This window comes from Gopherus evgoodei, chromosome 10 (genome assembly GCF_007399415.2).
Source record: "Gopherus evgoodei ecotype Sinaloan lineage chromosome 10, rGopEvg1_v1.p, whole genome shotgun sequence".
Lineage (NCBI taxonomy): Eukaryota > Metazoa > Chordata > Testudines > Testudinidae > Gopherus > Gopherus evgoodei.
Window position 1 is genome coordinate 15,379,872 of NC_044331.1, and position 18,120 is coordinate 15,397,991.

Sequence of the window (18,120 nt, forward strand, 5' to 3'; positions counted from 1 at the left end):
ACTGACTGCTATCTTGCCTCAAGTTTCACCAGAAGCCACCAATGTGCCAGAACCCACTGCAGAAGGTATTGTTAAAAATAGTATTGCTTTTCCAGACCCTTTTATAGAAAGGGGGTGGGGCTTCCCTTCTGTATACGGCAAAGGGATGTAGGATTTGCCTATAGGGCTGTAGGATGTATTTGCCACACCATATGAGACCATTAATCCCTCAAGTCTAATATCTGCCTCTCACAGTGGCTGATAAATGATGGAACAATCATAATGCTCCTGGCCAATTGTGCAGCTCTGCACACTGTGGGAATGTGAGGGGGGTTGCTCTTTTCTCACACCTGCAGCAATCAGGTTATGCCCTGAAACACAAAATATCCAACTGCTTTTATCTTAAAAAGCACAACTATCGGTGCTATTATTGGCCATACAATTATCCCGCCCTCCTCCTTCCCCATTGTTTGACTCTGACCTTCCATGACAGTGGAGATAAACTAAAGTAGCCTTAAACCAAAGATAAGTGCAGAGTAACATGGCAAGTAGAGAGTGAAGCAGCACTGAGACATGGATGGCAGGCACCTCCCCTCCTGTGCAGCAGCTGTAGGCACACTATATAACAGCAAAAGGCATCGGTATAATTTGGCTGATATCCTTCTCTCTTGGGAGTTACAGTCATACCCAAGACATGTGATGAGAAGCCCTGTGGAGCTGGAACCTGCCAGGAAAGAGATGGAAACATCACCTGCGTGTGCCTGCCTGGATACATGGGTGACCACTGTGATATAGGTAAGCTCTGTCCTCTGCTTTGATGGGGGATGTGCAGCAAGGGGAGAATATTTTTATTACCTAAAATGAGTGTTGCTGTGGACATGTCCATGAGCACAGCATATCTGGGGGAAACCAGGAGTTCACTTTCCTGTCACCGTCATTGCTGAATGTTGCTCCAGCCTAGAGAAATCAGGGAAGCTCTGTTCTCCTGAAGCCCTAGAGAAGGCAGCTGCTCCTTCCTCTCTGGATCAATAGGAGAATTTCATCCTGGCAATTGAGGGGGTGAGAGGAAGAGGCAGAGAAGCACTGTAGAATGGGATAGTCACCACTGTCCTATTTCCTTATCACCTATCCTGACCTATATATATATATATATATATATACACACACACACCCCTATATCCAGAACATTAGGATCTATATATACTTATGGGTGGATGCCTTGTGTTTCATGATGTTTGTTATGGTGCACTAGGTCTGCTGTTGTGGACCTCCTGGCTTCTTCTGCAGCATTCAAGGGTCAAAACAAGCCAGCAAGAAAATCAGAAGTTTTTGCTCTCTGAACTGCACCTGCTGGAGGCAGTATGTGCTCATCCAAACCGTCTTCCTAGCCCTTCACATTGTCCCTTGGCAACTGTTGGCAGACAATACCTCACCACCCTTAACTTAGCCTGGGTGCCCTTCTGCCATCAGAATCCTACTGTCACTTCACTATCTATGGCAGCTAGGACCTTTTGGACTTTCATCCCCATCCAAGTTTCAAGGCACTTTGCATCAGTTTTTCAGGCCCAACTATGCATTGGGAATGAAAGAAAATATATTTCTTCAAAGCTTTAAAGGAAGAGAAGTGAACTGAGGTTCTGCTTGATAGTATTGGGTCTTGTGCCTCTGTTTGCTGGAACTGGCTACAAAGGATGATGCACATGAAATGGAGTCTAAAGCAAATTAACTTGTGTTTTTTATTGGCTCTTTTGGCACATGTCTGTTTCACTACACTCTTTCAACCTGTGGATTGGTGGGCTCATTCACTGGTGTACATATAAATTGCTACGGTACTTAAGATTGTGAAAACATCATGTGTCTTTCATGGTAGACAACCAGCTCGATATAATTCATACAGTGAGTGTGTAAGCTGCCTAACCTGATGCTACTGGAAAAAGTCATCCCTTAGCAATTAGCCAGGAATTTTCTTCCACAGCAATCGCTTCCCTGGCTGTTGCTGCCTGTCAGGGTGAGGAGAACTAAGTCAAGGATAACCCGAAATTCCTTGGCACTTCTCGTTCCTGGTTCAGTTTCACTTTGATACCAAGACAGAATGTATCCTGTGCTAGCCCAAGTCAAGGTTGCAATAGGCAAGGATGGACATGCACTCTGTATAAATATAGGCCTCTTTTTAAGAAACCTTAGGTCTGCACTCGTGTGTATGTTTTGTGCATAACTGTGCCTCTAGAGTTTTTGAAATTTTGCCTTCATGTATATTTGCTTATACATGGTACAATCTGTGAATGCAACCGGACTTGCTCAGTCATTTCTAGTGAAAAAAAAAATCCATTATCACAGCCCCCAGAACTATTTTCTCAGTTTAACCACTAATGCATACTGCTTTGGGTTAGTTAGGGGCTTTTTTGGAAGCAGCGCTTCTAGTGGTTGGAGTGGAGGGCTGGATTCTAATTCCATACCTGCCACTGAATCACGGAGCACCTTTGGGCAAATCACTTTACAACTCCGTGCTTCACTTTTCTCATCTAAAAACAGAGAAATTAATAATTATCTACCTCAGAGGTAGGTTGTGAGGTTTAATTCATTTCCATTCATAATGCATTTGATACCCTCAGGTGGATGATGTTATAGTGATATAAAGTATTATTATGTCTATGAGATCTCAATTGGTCATCAAGCTTGTTGTATTTCTGATACGTCGGTGCTCTCTTGCTCTCTCCCCACCTCTTTCTCTTTTGTCTTACTAATAAAAGTTTTACTTTGTCTGATACTTTCTTTGATGGTGTATCCCTTGCATGTGATCATTACTTCAAACCCTGCCCATACCTTCAGTAGCCAATCAAATGGCAGTCTTTCCATGTTTGCAAGGTTACCAGCAAGATATAGTTCAGATATGAAGGACCAAGCCCTGAAATCAGAGCCTTGTCGCTTCTTAATACCCAAAGATGGCGAACAGGGGACAGGAGCCAGCCTCTATCTTCATGAAGCTTCAGTACTGTGGAGCCTACATGACTCACTGGAGTCTCCATCTCATTTGAGTTGTAGTCTCTCCCCTTTGCTCATGAATCAGTGAAATCAAAGGATTCTAATATCCCACTTGCACTTGTCATTCCACTGTCACTGCGGTGACTCTTCAGAACTGACCTGAATACCCCAACATGGTAGCAGGGGACACGTGCGGCAAGGAGCAGTGTGGGTGACTCTGTAGGGGCACTCCTCCCTATGACTAAGTATTGACCGTGATACCCCAGTACAGTTCTAGGTGCACTGTGCTGCAGGGAATGGTGTGGGTGACTCGGTAGAAGGCACTTTCCTTTCTGAGTCAATACTTGCCCCTGTATGTTCCTGTGTTGGTGTAGGCGACTCAACAGGGACATTACTGAACCACTGCATTTATGTGACACCAGGCATGGGGCTTGGCACTGTACTAATGGAGTTATTGTCCTGGTCATTAAATATTCCGCAGCACTTTTTGCAAGAGTAATAGGTAGTGTCATTGGCCCACCACTGTTGCCACGTTTCACCCCAGAGGTGATGAGTAGCAGTGAAGGAGGAAGTGACTATATGGCTGTACATTAGAACTCAGAAATAAGTTGTAAGAAATAATTTGTCTCATAGTTTTGCTTCTTTTTCTATCTGTAAATTGCCAACAAAAATTGCAAACGTCTTATGTTAGCTTGTTCAAAATTCTTGGCAACTCTCTTCAGTGATCTGCATCTAGAGCTCATTGCACATGTTCAACATCTCAAATGTGCTTTGTAGTGGCAAGTTACAAAAATCACAATGTATTGTTTCTGTTTGTTAATTGGACAATTTATGTAAGTAACCAACAGTATAAAGTTCAAACGAATATATGACAGTTTATTATGGGGTTTAGAATTTGTGTTCAGTGACTATTCCAGCATTCAAGCTGAAAATGTGCCTTTTAGGCTAGTAAAGCTCATTTGGGAACGTATTCATGGAGAATGAAATTCACCCATGGGCAAAAAGCCCACACAAGGCCTATTTCAGAGCAGAACTTAAGGAGGCCTAGTCCTTGAACCAGCCTTCCACAAAAGGGTGAATTTCATCTAGAAGTAATACCTAAATGTGTAAACAAAGTGTTTTTTTTTAAGATGGAACAAATATTCACAAAGATTGTTTTGCAATATTAGCTCAATTCTACTATAAAGATAGTCTTCAAAGTGCTTTGAGATGAGAGATGCTAGAGAAATGAAAGAGGGAATCTGCATATTGAGAATACTAGTATATAATAATAGACCTATGCTGCCTCCTTCTTCTGGTTCTTCTGGTGTGTCTTGTCTTCCTAATCTATAAAGTTAGCTCTTTGGGACAGGCACTATCTTGATAGCTGTGTCTGGTGCTGTGCTGAACATTGGTGGGACCAGAAGAATGATCAAAAAAGATAATTAATAATAAAGTAGAACGGAATCTAGTTCATCTTGCAAGAAGGAGCCCAAAGCAAAGACCCAGCTGAAGTGGGGCTTTAGTGCTAGTTTTTCATATACATTCCTACTAAGCCTACTTTGATAAGGTTTTCAGTGGATTCGTGATCACAGGTTTTTTTTTAATGAAAATTTCTCTACTCTACCATACCCTATGATTCCCCCAAGATACCAATGCCAGAAGCCAAAGTCGGAGTTGTCAGCCAGTGGATTGAACGTTAACCCTTGGATGCTGGCATTTTCCAGGCTTCTAGCCAAGGAATGCTAAGGTCCATGTGATCAGTTGTCAGCATTCTATTATTGCCCTCAGAATTAGGGTCCCACAAGAGCCTCAAATTTGAAGTGTTGTTCACTTAACTGATCTCTTTATCCAGACTTTTGCCAAATGTGTGCAGAAGCCTGTTACAATTGGCAAAATTTGAGGGCACACAAGTATTAGCAAAAATACTGTGCTGGCATTTCAGTGAAAAAGCTGTGGTTTGCACTAGCTGATGGTTTTAAAGACTTCAGTCAGGTCAAGGGAAAAAATGACATTTGCTGAATTGTCAGCAGTTTACCAAAAGGTTTGCATCTCTCTGGAACTGCTGCCCATCCAGCCAAAACAGCTGAAGTGTATTAGGTGATTTTGAAGGAGTCTTGATGGGTGCAATGCTTTTCTATGGTCTGAAGGATATTTTCTGTTGATTAAAAGAAAGCAGTAGAAGAAAAACCTTTTTTAAAAAATCACACAAGTGATTCATACAATTCTATTTAATGTGAGAGTCGGGCTATGAAGGAGGGTAAGGTAGCTCTAACCAGTTCCAGCTGAGAACTAGGCACTGGCAGATGTCTTTACTGGCCAATCTAGTTATTTGGTGTTCTTGGCTGTTTCATGACATTAAGCCAAAGGATTACAGTATTTGCTTATGGAAAACCTGCTCTGAGGATACAACCTAACATAATGGCCTGTTGTATAGATAAAGTGAGTTTTCTTTTACAAATAATATTGTGGAACCAAGGTTTCCCGAGATTTCTGAGGTCTCAGTGCTTGTAATCAAGTCATCACTTGTAAACATAAAACTGAGAGGGAGTACCACAAGATAAACATGTTTCCTGATAAGTGTCTGAGTTTCGTAGTTTAATAGAATATTTTCTATGTTATGGCAGATTATTTTCTCCTCCTCTGTATCCTGAGGCTTAAATTTCATTTTTTATTTATTTTTCTATGGCTTAAGTCAGAGAAATTGACTCTTTCCATCTGTTGTCAAGCCACTCCTTGGCGGTACTATTGCCGAGAACCATTACTTATCTCTTACATCTAAAGAATTGTTTTCTCCAGCTGCTTCTTTTCTGCTTTGATCAGGATCTGGCAACAGAGGTAAAGTGTGAATGGAGTTATCTTTTACGTGCCACCACTGGCTTTGGGATATTCTTCCCTGCTTAACCCACCAGATCAATGTTCATAATGGTCCCAGGAATTCCTGGAAAGCAGAAGCAATGATTTCTGGCAAGATTTTCTTGGCTCTCTAAAAAAGTATTGTTTAGTCAGTCTTTCAAGTCCCTATTTAGCGGTTCATACACATCAGTAAACCCTATAAAAACAGGTCAGTGTGGGGGATGTACACCTGAAAATCTCTTGCTTTTCAAGCTGCAGAATGGAGTCAGGATTTTGGATGCCAAGTTGTATTTCCAAACAGATTACTCTCAATCCCAAGAAAACTGTAGGAATTTTTCAGTGTTCAAGTGGTGTTTCATATCCTTCCTGCTTGCAAGCTGTTCCTCCTTAGTGACTGTTTTAAACACAAAACTAAACTCGTTTAATCAGTCTTAAAATCTATCAGTGACCTAGGTTGCCTTTTTAATAAAATACAGGGATTGTATCTTTAAAAAGTCCACGCCACTGTTACTGCCAATAACATCTTAGATAATTAAAAGGGAAACAGTTCTGAAATGCTAATGTAGTTTCCATCGCTGAAGCTGCTTGTTCATGTTTGCAATTATAGTAAAATGGTCAGTTTCACTTTTGTTTATAAATGTTTTCTCTTGCTGTTTCTTGCATTCTAGTATAGTGTTATTGTGTTTAAGTTGTATACTACTTGAATGGAGTAGGAGTGAGTAAATGCAATACATACCTGGGAACATTAGAGCCTAGGAAGGGAATAACAAGCTGGTGAGGCTATTTTGTGTTTGCCTAAATGAAGCATCCAGAGTAATCCTGCTACCTCCCTGCTTTTGTCAATCGACAGTTGACATCTATTAAATACGAAACCCTGTTTTCATTTTTTTTAAATCACGAAAACGTTTTTTTTTAAAGTGAGGCCTAAAATGTTAGTCCCTTTAAGAATACATCAGCTAGAAAACCCATGTTGTAACAAGACATTTGAATGGTCTTTTTCAATGTTCTGATGATAGCACGGTAAGTATAAATCGTCTTCTAAAGACCCCTTATTTTTGTGATGCCCTCCAGAAGTGAGTTAATGTTTTAAATGTGCTCCCTGTTCTCGGCTCCCCATTGCATTCTGTCTTCCATGACTTTCTCTTAGACTGGAAGCTCTTCAAAGCAGGGGCTGTCTCATTCTGTCTTGTACTGCCCCACGTACATTGTTAGCCTTAAATAATAGTAATAATCTTTTCTTCCTGTCCTAGTAGAGAAGCTATTTGAGGAGGACCAGCAAGGGAGTCGTGAGAAGACAAACATGCATTTTTAGGAAAATTTACCATAAAATAACAAATATCTAATAACAGTGGCTTTGTAAATTCCTTCAGTGTTAAGATACATGACAGCTGCCTGCCGCTGAAGGGTCCCTGCACCCTCATGTCACCTCTGAGAGTCTCCTTTGTGTAGGGTTGAATGGTGAACAAGACTATGGATGTGTAATATATGCTTGTGGCAACTAAAAGGATAACAAAAAATGCCAAGCATTAAGTAATTGGGTGATTTAACATTTCTTTTACCAAAGTTTCCTTCTCATATCAAACCTGGAGTCCGCAGCTTGCGTGCAATATCATAGTTCCATTCTCTAGTCTATCTAGGGCCTATATCGTGGCTGCAGCAAAGACTCCTGTGGCAACTTACAGACTAACTATATCATGACTGATGCTAGCAGGTGATATTATTTATTGTTCTGAAAAATCTCTAAGACCAAGTACTACAGGGTGAATGGCAAATCAGCCACACCAACTCCATACGTGTTGACATGTGCAAGACTCTAAATGTACCAGAAACTGCCGGGACCAGGTGCTTTCTAAATACAGAGGAAGGCACAGTCCCTGCCCCAAACTGTTAACATGCCAAATGGCTAGTTTGAAATTTATTATCCTCATGTGTTTTAAATGTCATCTTTCAAAATATTTACAGCATGCCTTAAAAAATATTTCTGTATTTCCTTGCTTTATTTTTACAAGACTGTTTAAATGTACTCTGTGTGTCTAGAGAGACAGAGAGAGAGAGAGTATCCATATAGTATGTATAATATGTACACTGCATATTATATACAAGCACAAAAGCAAGTTCCATTCTAATGTTATTTCCTGATATGAGAATATGACAGTGCACTAGCTGCATGTGTATCTGCTGCCTTCTTCTTCCAGGACTTGCGTAGTGGGACCACTGCAGATCATCTATATCTGAGAGAGACCTTGGGCACATAAAATGTTAGTCCTTGTCACTGAAGACAAATGAAGAGCCATTATTCCCTGCTAACATTCTGCTTTAGCTCCTGTACATGCCTTATTTCCATTTCTACAGCGTGCTTTCCACTTAATAGAAGCTAATGGACAAAGGAGAACCCTTCCTTACTTGTTCAGGTGGAGACCACTGTGATTGGCATCAACTTCCGCTGCTACTGTTGCTGGGGAACCTGGTGTGTACTGGGATTTTAATCTTCTCTCAACACATTTCAGTTTCCCTATTGTGTTGTAAATCTTCTAAGATCCAAAGACGTGAGCAGATAAATAGTAAACAACCTGACTCATCCATTCTTTTCTACTAGGTCAATAATTCCTTTTTTGTTCTGGGAAGTCCCAAAATGCTTATTAGCGTTGATGAAATCTGGGCATTTCACTTCCCTCCCATTACACTAAAAATAATAGCTCTGAAAATATTAATTAGTATTTGAATGTAGAAGCAGACCCTGAAGAGGCCAAGTGCAAAACTGGTGTAAGTGGTTCATAAGCATTTGGGGGAATATTTGCAATATCTTCAGGGACACAAATTAGGATATAAATACAAGGCTTTCAATCCTCGTGCTTCAAAGTGCAAGGTGACTACCAGCTGATGCCAGGAAGACTTTCCCCCATCATTTAATACTTTACAATTTAATGTGCTTTAGGAGTTTACACTTTTCACTGAAGCATCTGGCATTGACCCCTATGGGTGACTAGACTCATAGAGAAGGTAAAACACTTGTCTGTTTTCTTATGCCGAATCACTGTTTTGCTCTGGTATAGCAGGAGAGAGGATACCAGACTAGACAGACCGTTAGTCTGATCCAATGTGGCAGAAGTCAGAATATTGAACTAATGGATTGTTGTTCTGCTCCATGATGGCCATGTCCACATCCTTCTGTGATTCATCTTCTCTGAGTCTGCTTTCCCACTAACCCCTCTAGCACTGAAATGTAGAGTGAGGTGTCAGCCAGATGACTTCTGTTAAAGTCAGCATCTTTAAGACTTCCCAGTACTTCAGAGTCTGAGAAGCAAGACTTTGAAAGAAAGAGAATAGTCTTACTTAAAGGAGATAACCAGCAGCTACTATTTTTAGTCTACAATCCTTTCTGTATGTATTTGGACACAAGTACATTCTTACTCTTTGGAGCTTCTCTATGGTTCTTGAGCTGACTTCCTCTCTGCCATCTTTTCATTCTAATTAACTTATTTCTTCCTTCTGATTTCAAGACTAACTGAGGAGTAGGATTAAGTTTCAGACTGGAGACATGTTAAGAAAAAAATGTAGAAGGATGGATTTGGGGGCATATTAAATACAAACTGTCCATTTTGGTCTCATTCTAGCATGATACTCAATTAATCCAAGCTTCTTCCCTCCCCTTCCTGAACTGGCGAGGCTAGGCATGCCATTACAGTACTAACATGTACTGTCCATGTTGGGATAACTGACAGACTGTAAGACAGAGACTTTGGGACTAATCCGGCCCACCCAAAGGGCTCTTTGTACCAATGGAGCAGTAGAAAGAGTCCATGAAACTGTCCTAAATGGGCAGCCAGCAGTTCCCACAGTGTGGGGAAATCCTTGATTGATGTAAAGCTGGCACAGCTGGCTTTATGTTAGCCCAGTCACAAGCAGCTGTGCTCTGGAACAGGTGAGGATTTAGCCCTGGGAGTTCAGGATCAAGGATGACATCTGGACTCTGGTTAGAAAGAGTCAAAATGAGGAGTCAAGGAGGGAGAGGGAAGAGATTACACTGTGTGTGAGGATGTTGCTCTTACTTAAGAGAAGCCCAACATCTGTCTTTTAGACTTTAGCTGATGGAGGCTGAGACACAGCCACAAGTTTGCACATTTGATCAAGTAGGCAGAAAAGATGGACAAGGAAGAGACACAACAGATGTCAAAAGATACTGAGCAGACTATACTGAAAGTCATCCCTCCGACCTTGGCTGATGTTGCCCTGACATCACCATAGTGTTGTTCAGGCATCAAGTGACAGAAATTTGAGTGGAAAATGATGTCAGTCTCCTCGGGTGGGTTGGCTTTTTGCTTCCATTTCTTCAGCAGTAGCAGCAATAGTAGTTTTTAAAATGAACCCGTAACCCACTCTTGAGCTCTCCCAAAACCATTGACGGTCCCTGCTGAACAAGCAAAGAAACAAGTTCTCCCGTTGGTGGAGTTCCCTGCCCAGAGTCCTAATGGCAGCCCTTGATTTCTTGCAGACATTGATGAGTGCCACTCAAGCCCCTGTCTGAATGGAGCTACCTGCGCTGATGGCATCGACTCTTTCAAATGCTTATGCCTTCCCAGCTACGGAGTGGGACCTGTGTGAGATCGGTACGGCCTACCTGGCTTCAGCTAATTTTACTAACAGCTGCACCCTGCAAAAAACCTGATCCCCACCAATCCTGCCCTCATCTCATAAGCTAACTCCTAACAGCAGATAAAATGCATCTTACTGGGGAAAAGATTTAAGCTGTTTGCTTACAAAGTAATTATTATTTTTTTTCCATCACAGCATCTTGTTTCTCTGGGAAATTTCTCTTAACTTCTAGGAGACAGTGACAGCTTAGGGCTTCCTAGGGAACTTGTGTCTCCTTGGCTTCTTAGAAAGGAAATTATTCTCTTTGCTGTAGCTTTCTCTGTGAAAATTTCATAAAGGACATGATAGTGTGATACTGTTTGCCATAAGCACAAACATGCTTTTGGGTCAAAGAAAACCACTTCCAATCCACCTGTAATAATCCACCTGTAATAATCGGGCAATGTCCCAGGCACATCTTCATGGCATGTGAACCTTCTCTGCTCCTCTGAGATTTCAGTGAAAGATGCATGAATTGAGCCATGTGAGGATTCACTTTGTGAGGATTCACCCGTGAAGGGCTTTCATTCACTCCTGTGAATCTTCTCCGCTTCCACCTGACCTTTGTGTCATTTCCTCAGGCGAATGCAATTTTCATGGTGACAATGGCGAGCAGTGTGAATCACAGAAGGGAAAAATGAAATATCTTTTTTCATCAGAATAACACTTTCCTGTGTGCACAAATGCTGTTTGTTTTGGGGGAGAAAACAAAAGAATATTTTGTTTTACTGCAAGTCCATGAAAGCATTTCTCAAGGAGGAAAAATGTTCCTGCATTGCTCAACAAGGCCAGGGAGAAGTGGGTTGAAAAGTACTAGCCGTTCACCTTCGAATGGGTAATAGGAAAGCACATTTGATCTTCCATCTCTCATTCTCTGCATCTCTCTTTCTCCTTTTAATATGAGTGCGTGGTAGAGCTCATGAAAGGAGAGGAACTGATAGAAATGGCTAGAGCTTGTGAGCAGGCACTTCCTTCACTTACCTCTTCCAGTGTACCTCAGTCCTGACCTTTAGCACCTCCTGCTACTCTGCCACAGGAGCCTCTCCTGAGATGAGGAAAAAGACCTCCTATAATATGGAGTATTCCTCCTAGCTGCTGTATTGAAACACCACTCCAATGTTTGACCCAAACCTAGTCTAATCTCTTCTCTTCATAACGGTTGATCTATTAATGGGATCTTGCCATCAAGAGGTATCTTTACCCTGGATTACCCTGGGACATATGAAAGCAGACTATTGCCCTAAATATCAGTGAAAAAGTCCCCTTTAATACCCCACATTGCCCCCAAGGTAGAATATATGATCTACTTTCCCTTCTCTAACTTTTTTTGATTCCATAAGAACATCTATGAGCTCTAGCATTTTAGATGAGCTCTTCTGTGCCATACACACAAGTCAGTCATTCTTAAATGCCTCTAAAGCCTGGAGAAAGTGCCACTTCATGGGATTAGATTTTACCTACAACTGCATAGGTTTTTGCACAGGTAACTGCTATATAGGAAAGCCTCACGTTTTCTGTTAGAATGTCCTAGTGAGGCTGTATATTGTGTTCCATCCCAATTCAGTGGTTGTGATACTTTACAAAGGGGGTATGACATAAGCCACCAGAAAAAGAGACTTAGAAAGGCACATTACGTACTCCCTTCCCTGCTCTCGGAGATGTGGTGAAGAAGATCTAGGTTTGTGAGCGCTCTCACAGCTCCTGCTCCCCAAGGTTGGCCCAGCAGAGATGGTCTGCTTGGTCTGTAGAGGAAGAAGGCAGAAAAAGAGAATTCAAAGGCCCCACCAACCAGCCAATCTTTGGAGGGTCAGCCATTGAAGTCTGCATGGGGTCTGTGTTGAAGAGCTTCACAGGAGTGGAGTAAGAGGAATTGATGAGTTGAAGGGAAATGGGGTACTCTGGAATGCAGAGGTGGACATTAGCCAAGGTGAGAGTTTTTTTCATGAAAGTGGAATATAGAACATTTGTCCTGCATGAGGTTAGAGGGACATTTGCTGAGGGGCCAAAAGGAATAATGAAATCCCACTACCCTAGGGCAACAAGGAGCTGAGAAAGGATGATGGATGAACTCTCTCTGCCACTGAAAGGCTGCTAGTAAATAAATCTCCATCTTGTCACCACTAGATCTTCCTTCCACACCAGTGCTCCTCTTTCTCATCTATTGGCTGTTCTGATTCTGGGTGCTAGTCAGTGGAGGAGGTGATAAGAGATGATGGGACATAGTAAATTCAAGGCCCAAAAGACATGGCAATTCCATGGTTTGAGTGCAACTGCTTGCAATGCAAGTGACTATTTGGAGGAGATGGTTTTATCATCATAATTGCATCTGCCCCAACTGTTGTCGTTTCCGCATCTGTTCCTGTTTCTTCTTGGTTTACAGAAGGTATTTGTATGATTTTGTTGATGGCAGAGAACAAAGGATTTCCCAAAGTTCCATCTTTTGTTTATTCCTTTGCATCTGCTCTACCTTTTTCCATTTTTTAAAAAGACTGGGTTCTACTTTTCTGTATTTCCTGTCTTACATCCCTCACCTACCTTTTCTCCTATGTCCCCACACAGCTAGTCTCATAGTCCCTGTGGCCTGTTAGTCAGTTGCCAGAGTTTCTGTGGCCTCAAGTATTCATTTCCAGTGCCCACACTTCCTGATGTAGGACTCATATACCAACTGATGCTCTTTCCTGAGTGTCTATTCCATGTATGACCCCAAAAGAATCCCACACACATCCTTGCCACACTGGAACTAGAGCTTCAGTTCAAAAGAAACAATCTCCCTTGTTCAAATAAATTAAGCTGATTAATTTCTCTGCAGGGAAGAGGATAGGCGCAAACTTCCCTTTTAAAGTAATATAGAGACAGTCAAATATTTTGTGCCTTTAATTTGCTTTGATGGCATTTCTTAATAATCACCAGCAATAACCACTTAAAGGAGGTGATAGATTTTTGCTTTTTTTTTTACTCCTTTTTAAAAATATTTTCTTTAGGGTTGTTGTTTTTATTGTGTCCCAGTGCTCCCATATGGTAAATCCTGCCCTGCCTCCCTTTTGTGTGATCTCACTGGGTTGCTTATTCCATTTGTGAAGGCTCAGAATAGTGATGTAGCCAACTGAATCTAAACTCTGACCTCTCCTGCCCTTCTCATAGACTCATAGGTCAGAAGGGACCAATATGATCATCTAGTCTGCCCTCCTGCACAAGGCAGGCCACAGAACCCTACCCATCCACTTTTATAACAACCCCTAACCCAGGACTGAGTTATTGAAATCCTCAAAATTGGTTTGAAGACCTCAAGCTGCAGAGAATCCACCAGCAAGCGACCCATGCCCCACGCTGCAGGGAAAGGCGAAAAACCTCCAGGGCCCCTGCCAATCCGCCCTTGAGGAAAATTCCTTCCCGACCCCAAATATGGCGATCAGCTAAACCCTGAGCATGTGGGCAAGACTCACCAGCCAGCACCCAAGAAGGAATTCTCTGCAGTAACTCAGTTCCCATCCCATCCAACATCTCCCCGCAGACCATTGAGCAGACTTATCTGGTGATAATCCAAGATCAGTTGCCCAAATTAAACTATCCTATCATAACATCCCCTCCATATACTTATCAAGCTTAGTCTTAAAGCCAGATAAGTCTTTTGCCCCCACTACTTCCCTCGGAAGGCTGTTCCAGAACTTCACTCCCCTAATGGTTAGAAACCTTCGTCTAATTTCAAATCTAAACTTCCTAATATCCAGTTTATACCCATTCGTCCTCGTGCCTACATTAGTACTAAACTTAAATAATTCCTCTCCCTCCCTAACGTTAACCTCCCTGATATATTTATATAGAGCAAGCATATCCCCCCACAGCCTTCTTTTGGCCAGGCTAAACAAGCCAAGCTCTTTGACTCTCCTTTCATAAGGCAGGTTTTCCATTCCTCGGATCATCCTAGTAGCCCGTCTCTGGACCTGTTCCAGTTTGAATTCATCCTTCTTGAACATGGGACACCAGAACTGCACACAATATTCCAGATGGGGTCCCACCAGCGCCTTATATAACGGTACTAACACCTCCTTATCCTTGCTGGAGATACCTCGCCTGATGCATCCTAAAATCGCATTTGCTTTTTTAACAGCCGTATCACATTGGCGGCTCATAGTCATCCTGCTATCAACTAATACCCCAAGGTCCCTCTCCTCCTCTGTCGCTTCCAACTGATGCGTCCCCAACGTATATCTAAAATTCTTATTATTAATCCCTAAGTGCATGACCTTGCACTTTTCACTATTGTATTTCATCCTATTACTATTACTCCAGTTTACAAGGTGGTCCAGATCTTCCTGAATAGTATCCCTGTCCTTCTCTGTGTTAGCAATACCCCCCAGTTTTGTGTCATCCGCAAACTTTCTCTCCCATCTCTAATGCATGAGTGCTGATTTGAGGGAGTAAAATGCAGGTTTCAAAGGTGAAAGCTGCTCTCCAAGGCGAGAAAAATCAGCAGGACAGCTCTGGGGGGAAAGTGGTGTTGTTTGGGGCTATTTCTCAAAGCAAGAGTCCCAGAACCTGACTGGGAGTTTGAAATGTTCAGAAATCTAACTATTCGATTTTTCAAAAGTGCCTATCGTGACATCAATTGCGGGGCCTTTAACCTACCCCCCTCCATAAACTATTCCTTGTTTAGCTTCTGATCATTTTCCTGTGGATGTGACATACAAAAATATCAGGGTTTATATTTTAGTGGGTGTGACAACGTGTTGTATTTTTGTTCCCTGAAAGCTTGGGCAGCGGAGAGGTGAGTTGAATGGCACTTTGCCCTGAGGCTTGCAGTTCCCTTTCATTCCTATCTTGTGTGTTTCAGACCTGGAGGACTGTGACGAGGGCTGGATCAAGTTCCACGGCCATTGTTACAAACACTTTGAACAGAGAGAGACGTGGGTGGAAGCTGAGACCCGATGCCGGGAACATCAGTCCCACCTGAGCAGTATCATCACTCCGGAAGAACAAGAGTTTGTGAACAGTGAGTGCGGAGGGTAATAGCCAGGATCTGAGGGTGGTTGGGCACAGATCAAGCTGTCCATTTTGGCCTTAAAAAATCCACCTTCCCTGCTGGGTGAATTCCACTAACTCTCACAGATCCTGTCAATCAAGACCCTCTTGTCCTGCAGAGGAGGAGGAATTCTCATTTTCATATAGGGAAACGCAAACCCAGCTCATTTCATAGATCCGTGGCTCAGACAGATTTGCCTTGCTATCCCACTGCCACATTAGCTGCTTCCCAAGGCATGAGCACCTGTTGGCTTGTTGGTTCGTGCCAACACAGAGATTTTGTGGGGAGCAGGATATTGGAGGATGTGGGTGTTGCTGTGGGGCAGGTGCCTAGTGGCTTGTGTAGGAGGAGGGGATAGGATGAGAGACCAGGACCTAGCTGGGAAGGAGGTGTCTGGGGAGTGGGAAGGTGTGAAGTAGGTGAGAGAGGAAAGGGAGGTTGTTAAGGAGTGGGAGTGTGATGAGGGAGAGGGGAGCTGGCAGGAGGGGGAGGCAGCAGAAGTAGGGGGCCTGAGGCAGGGGAGGGGATTCTTGGCAAGAACAGGGCATGTGGAAAGTGGGATCCCAAGGCAGGAGAGTGGGGCTTGATAGTATGTTTCGGGGTTGGGGGCCTGAGGCAATGGAGGGGGCCATTTGGGGGCCTGAGGTGGGATTGGGGGTGGCCTGAGATGGGGCAGGAGAGAGTGGGAGGCAGGAGAGGGGGGCTTGGTGGGGACAGGGTGTATGGGGGCCTGAAGTGGGGTGGGGGAGAGTGGGGGAAAGGGTAGGGGGGCTTGGTGGGGAGGGATGGTGGGGACCTGGGGGGGGCAGGGGATAGTGGTAGAAAGGGGAGGGGGCTTGGTAGGGGCGGGGTGTGTGGGACCTGAGATGGGGTGGGGGAGAGCGGGGGAAAGGGGAGGGTCTTGGTGGAGGTGGGGAGTGTGGGGGCCTGAGGCAGGGCAGGGCCAGAGTGGGGGAAAGGGGAGGGGACTTGGTGGGGGTGGGGAGTGTGGGGGTCTGAGGTGGGGGAGAGGGAGGAAAGGGGAGGGGGCTTGGTGGGGGTAGGGAGTGTGGGGGTCTGAGGTGGGGGAGAATGGGGGAAAGGGGAGGGGGCTTGGTGGGGGTGGGGAGTGTGGGGGTCTGAGGTGGGGGAGAATGGGGGAAAGGGGAGGGGAGCTTGGTGGGGGTAGGGAGTGTGGGGGTCTGAGGTGAGGGAGAGTGGGGGAAAGGGGAGGGGGGCTTGGTGGGGGTGAGGGGTGTGGGGGTCTGAGGTGGGGGAGAGTGGGGAAAAGGGGAGGGGAGTTTGGTGGGGGTGGGGAGTGTGGGGGTCTGAGGTGGGGGAGAGAAGGGAAAAGGGGAGGGGGGCTTGGTGGGGGTGAGGGGTGTGGGGGTCTGAGGTGGGGGAGAGTGGGGGAAAGGGGAGGGGGCTTTGGGGGGGTAGGGGAGAGCAGGGGAAAGGGGAGAGGCTTGGTGTGGGTGGGGAGTGTGGGGATCTGAGGTGGGGGAGAGTGGGGGAAAGGGGAGGGGGCTTTGTGGGGGTGGGGAGTGTGGGGATCTGAGGTGAGAGACAGTGGAGGAAAGGGGAGAGGGGCTTGGTGCAGGTGGGGAGTGTGGGGATCTGAGGTGGGGGAGAGAGGGGGAAAGGGGAGGGGGGCTTGGTGGGGGTGGGGAGTGTAGGGGTCTGAGGTGGGGGAGAGTGGAGGAAAGGGGAGGGGGGTTTGTTGGGGGGGGGATGTAGGGGTCTGAGGTGAGGGAGAGTGGAGAAAGGGGAGGGGGCTTGGTGGGGGTGAGGAATGTGGGGGTCTGAGGTGGGGGAGAGTGGGGGAAAGGGGAGGGGGCTTGGTGGGGGTGGGGAGAGTGGGGGTCTGAGATGAGGAGAGTGGGGGAAAGGGGAGGGGGGCTTGGTGGGGATGGAGAGTGTAGGGGTCTGAGGTGGGGGAGAGTGGGGGAAAGGGGAGGGGGCTTGGTGGGGGTGGGGAGAGTGGGGGTCTGAGATGGGGAGAGTGGGGGAAAGGGGAGGGGGCTTGATGGGGTGGGGAGTGTAGGGGTCTGAGGTTTGAGAGTGGGGGAAAGGGGAGGGGGCTTAGTGGGGATGGGGTGAGGGGGCCTGAGGCAGGGCAGATGTATGGGGAGCAGCCCACACCAGCCAGTAGAAGAAGCCAAAGGGAGCCAGTCTCCCCCTGCCCTCAGCACTGTGCCCTTGGCGGCCAAGAGGAGGAAAGGCAGGGAAAAGCCCTGCTGGCTGTGGGAGATTCTGCAGGGCTGGTCCACAGTGCTGACCAAAGCAGGATGCGCAGCAGCCCTGACTGTTCTGCCTCCCACCTCTGCAGTCCAGGTAGAAATAGCAAGGCCTGGGATTGAGCTGGGGTGGGAGCAGCATCTTCCTTACACTGGAGCCAGTAAGATGCCTCCCAGGTTGGGCAGCAGCTCCAAATAGCTCCAACCCAGAGCAGGAGTTGGTCTCACCGCAGCAGCTAGGAGGAGAAGACGCAGGAGGAGTCTGGTCTGGTCACTTCAGGAGAGGAGGAAGTACCTTTTGCATTTTTCCAGGGGAGGGGGAGCTGTGTTCCCTGTCCCCTGTGCACAGAGACGAGAGCACACACCATGGATCTGGTTAGAGTGGGATCCTCAAGCAACTGGGGTTGGGTTGCAGGACCCTGTTCGACCAAGAGTCTAAGGGAATTAGCACTGATG

The 18,120-nt window shown here is 45.1% G+C and overlaps 1 protein-coding gene across 1 annotated transcript in view; it reads left to right on the forward strand.

The window, feature by feature from the left end:
• The window catches only part of ACAN (aggrecan), a 70,233-nt gene that overhangs the window by 46,480 nt on the left and 5,633 nt on the right, over positions 1–18,120 (forward strand). The window contains 5 exon segments of the mRNA XM_030579019.1: positions 2–65; positions 661–774; positions 10,289–10,383; positions 10,385–10,403; positions 15,260–15,418. Of these exon segments, the coding sequence (XP_030434879.1) occupies positions 2–65; positions 661–774; positions 10,289–10,383; positions 10,385–10,403; positions 15,260–15,418 (451 nt within the window).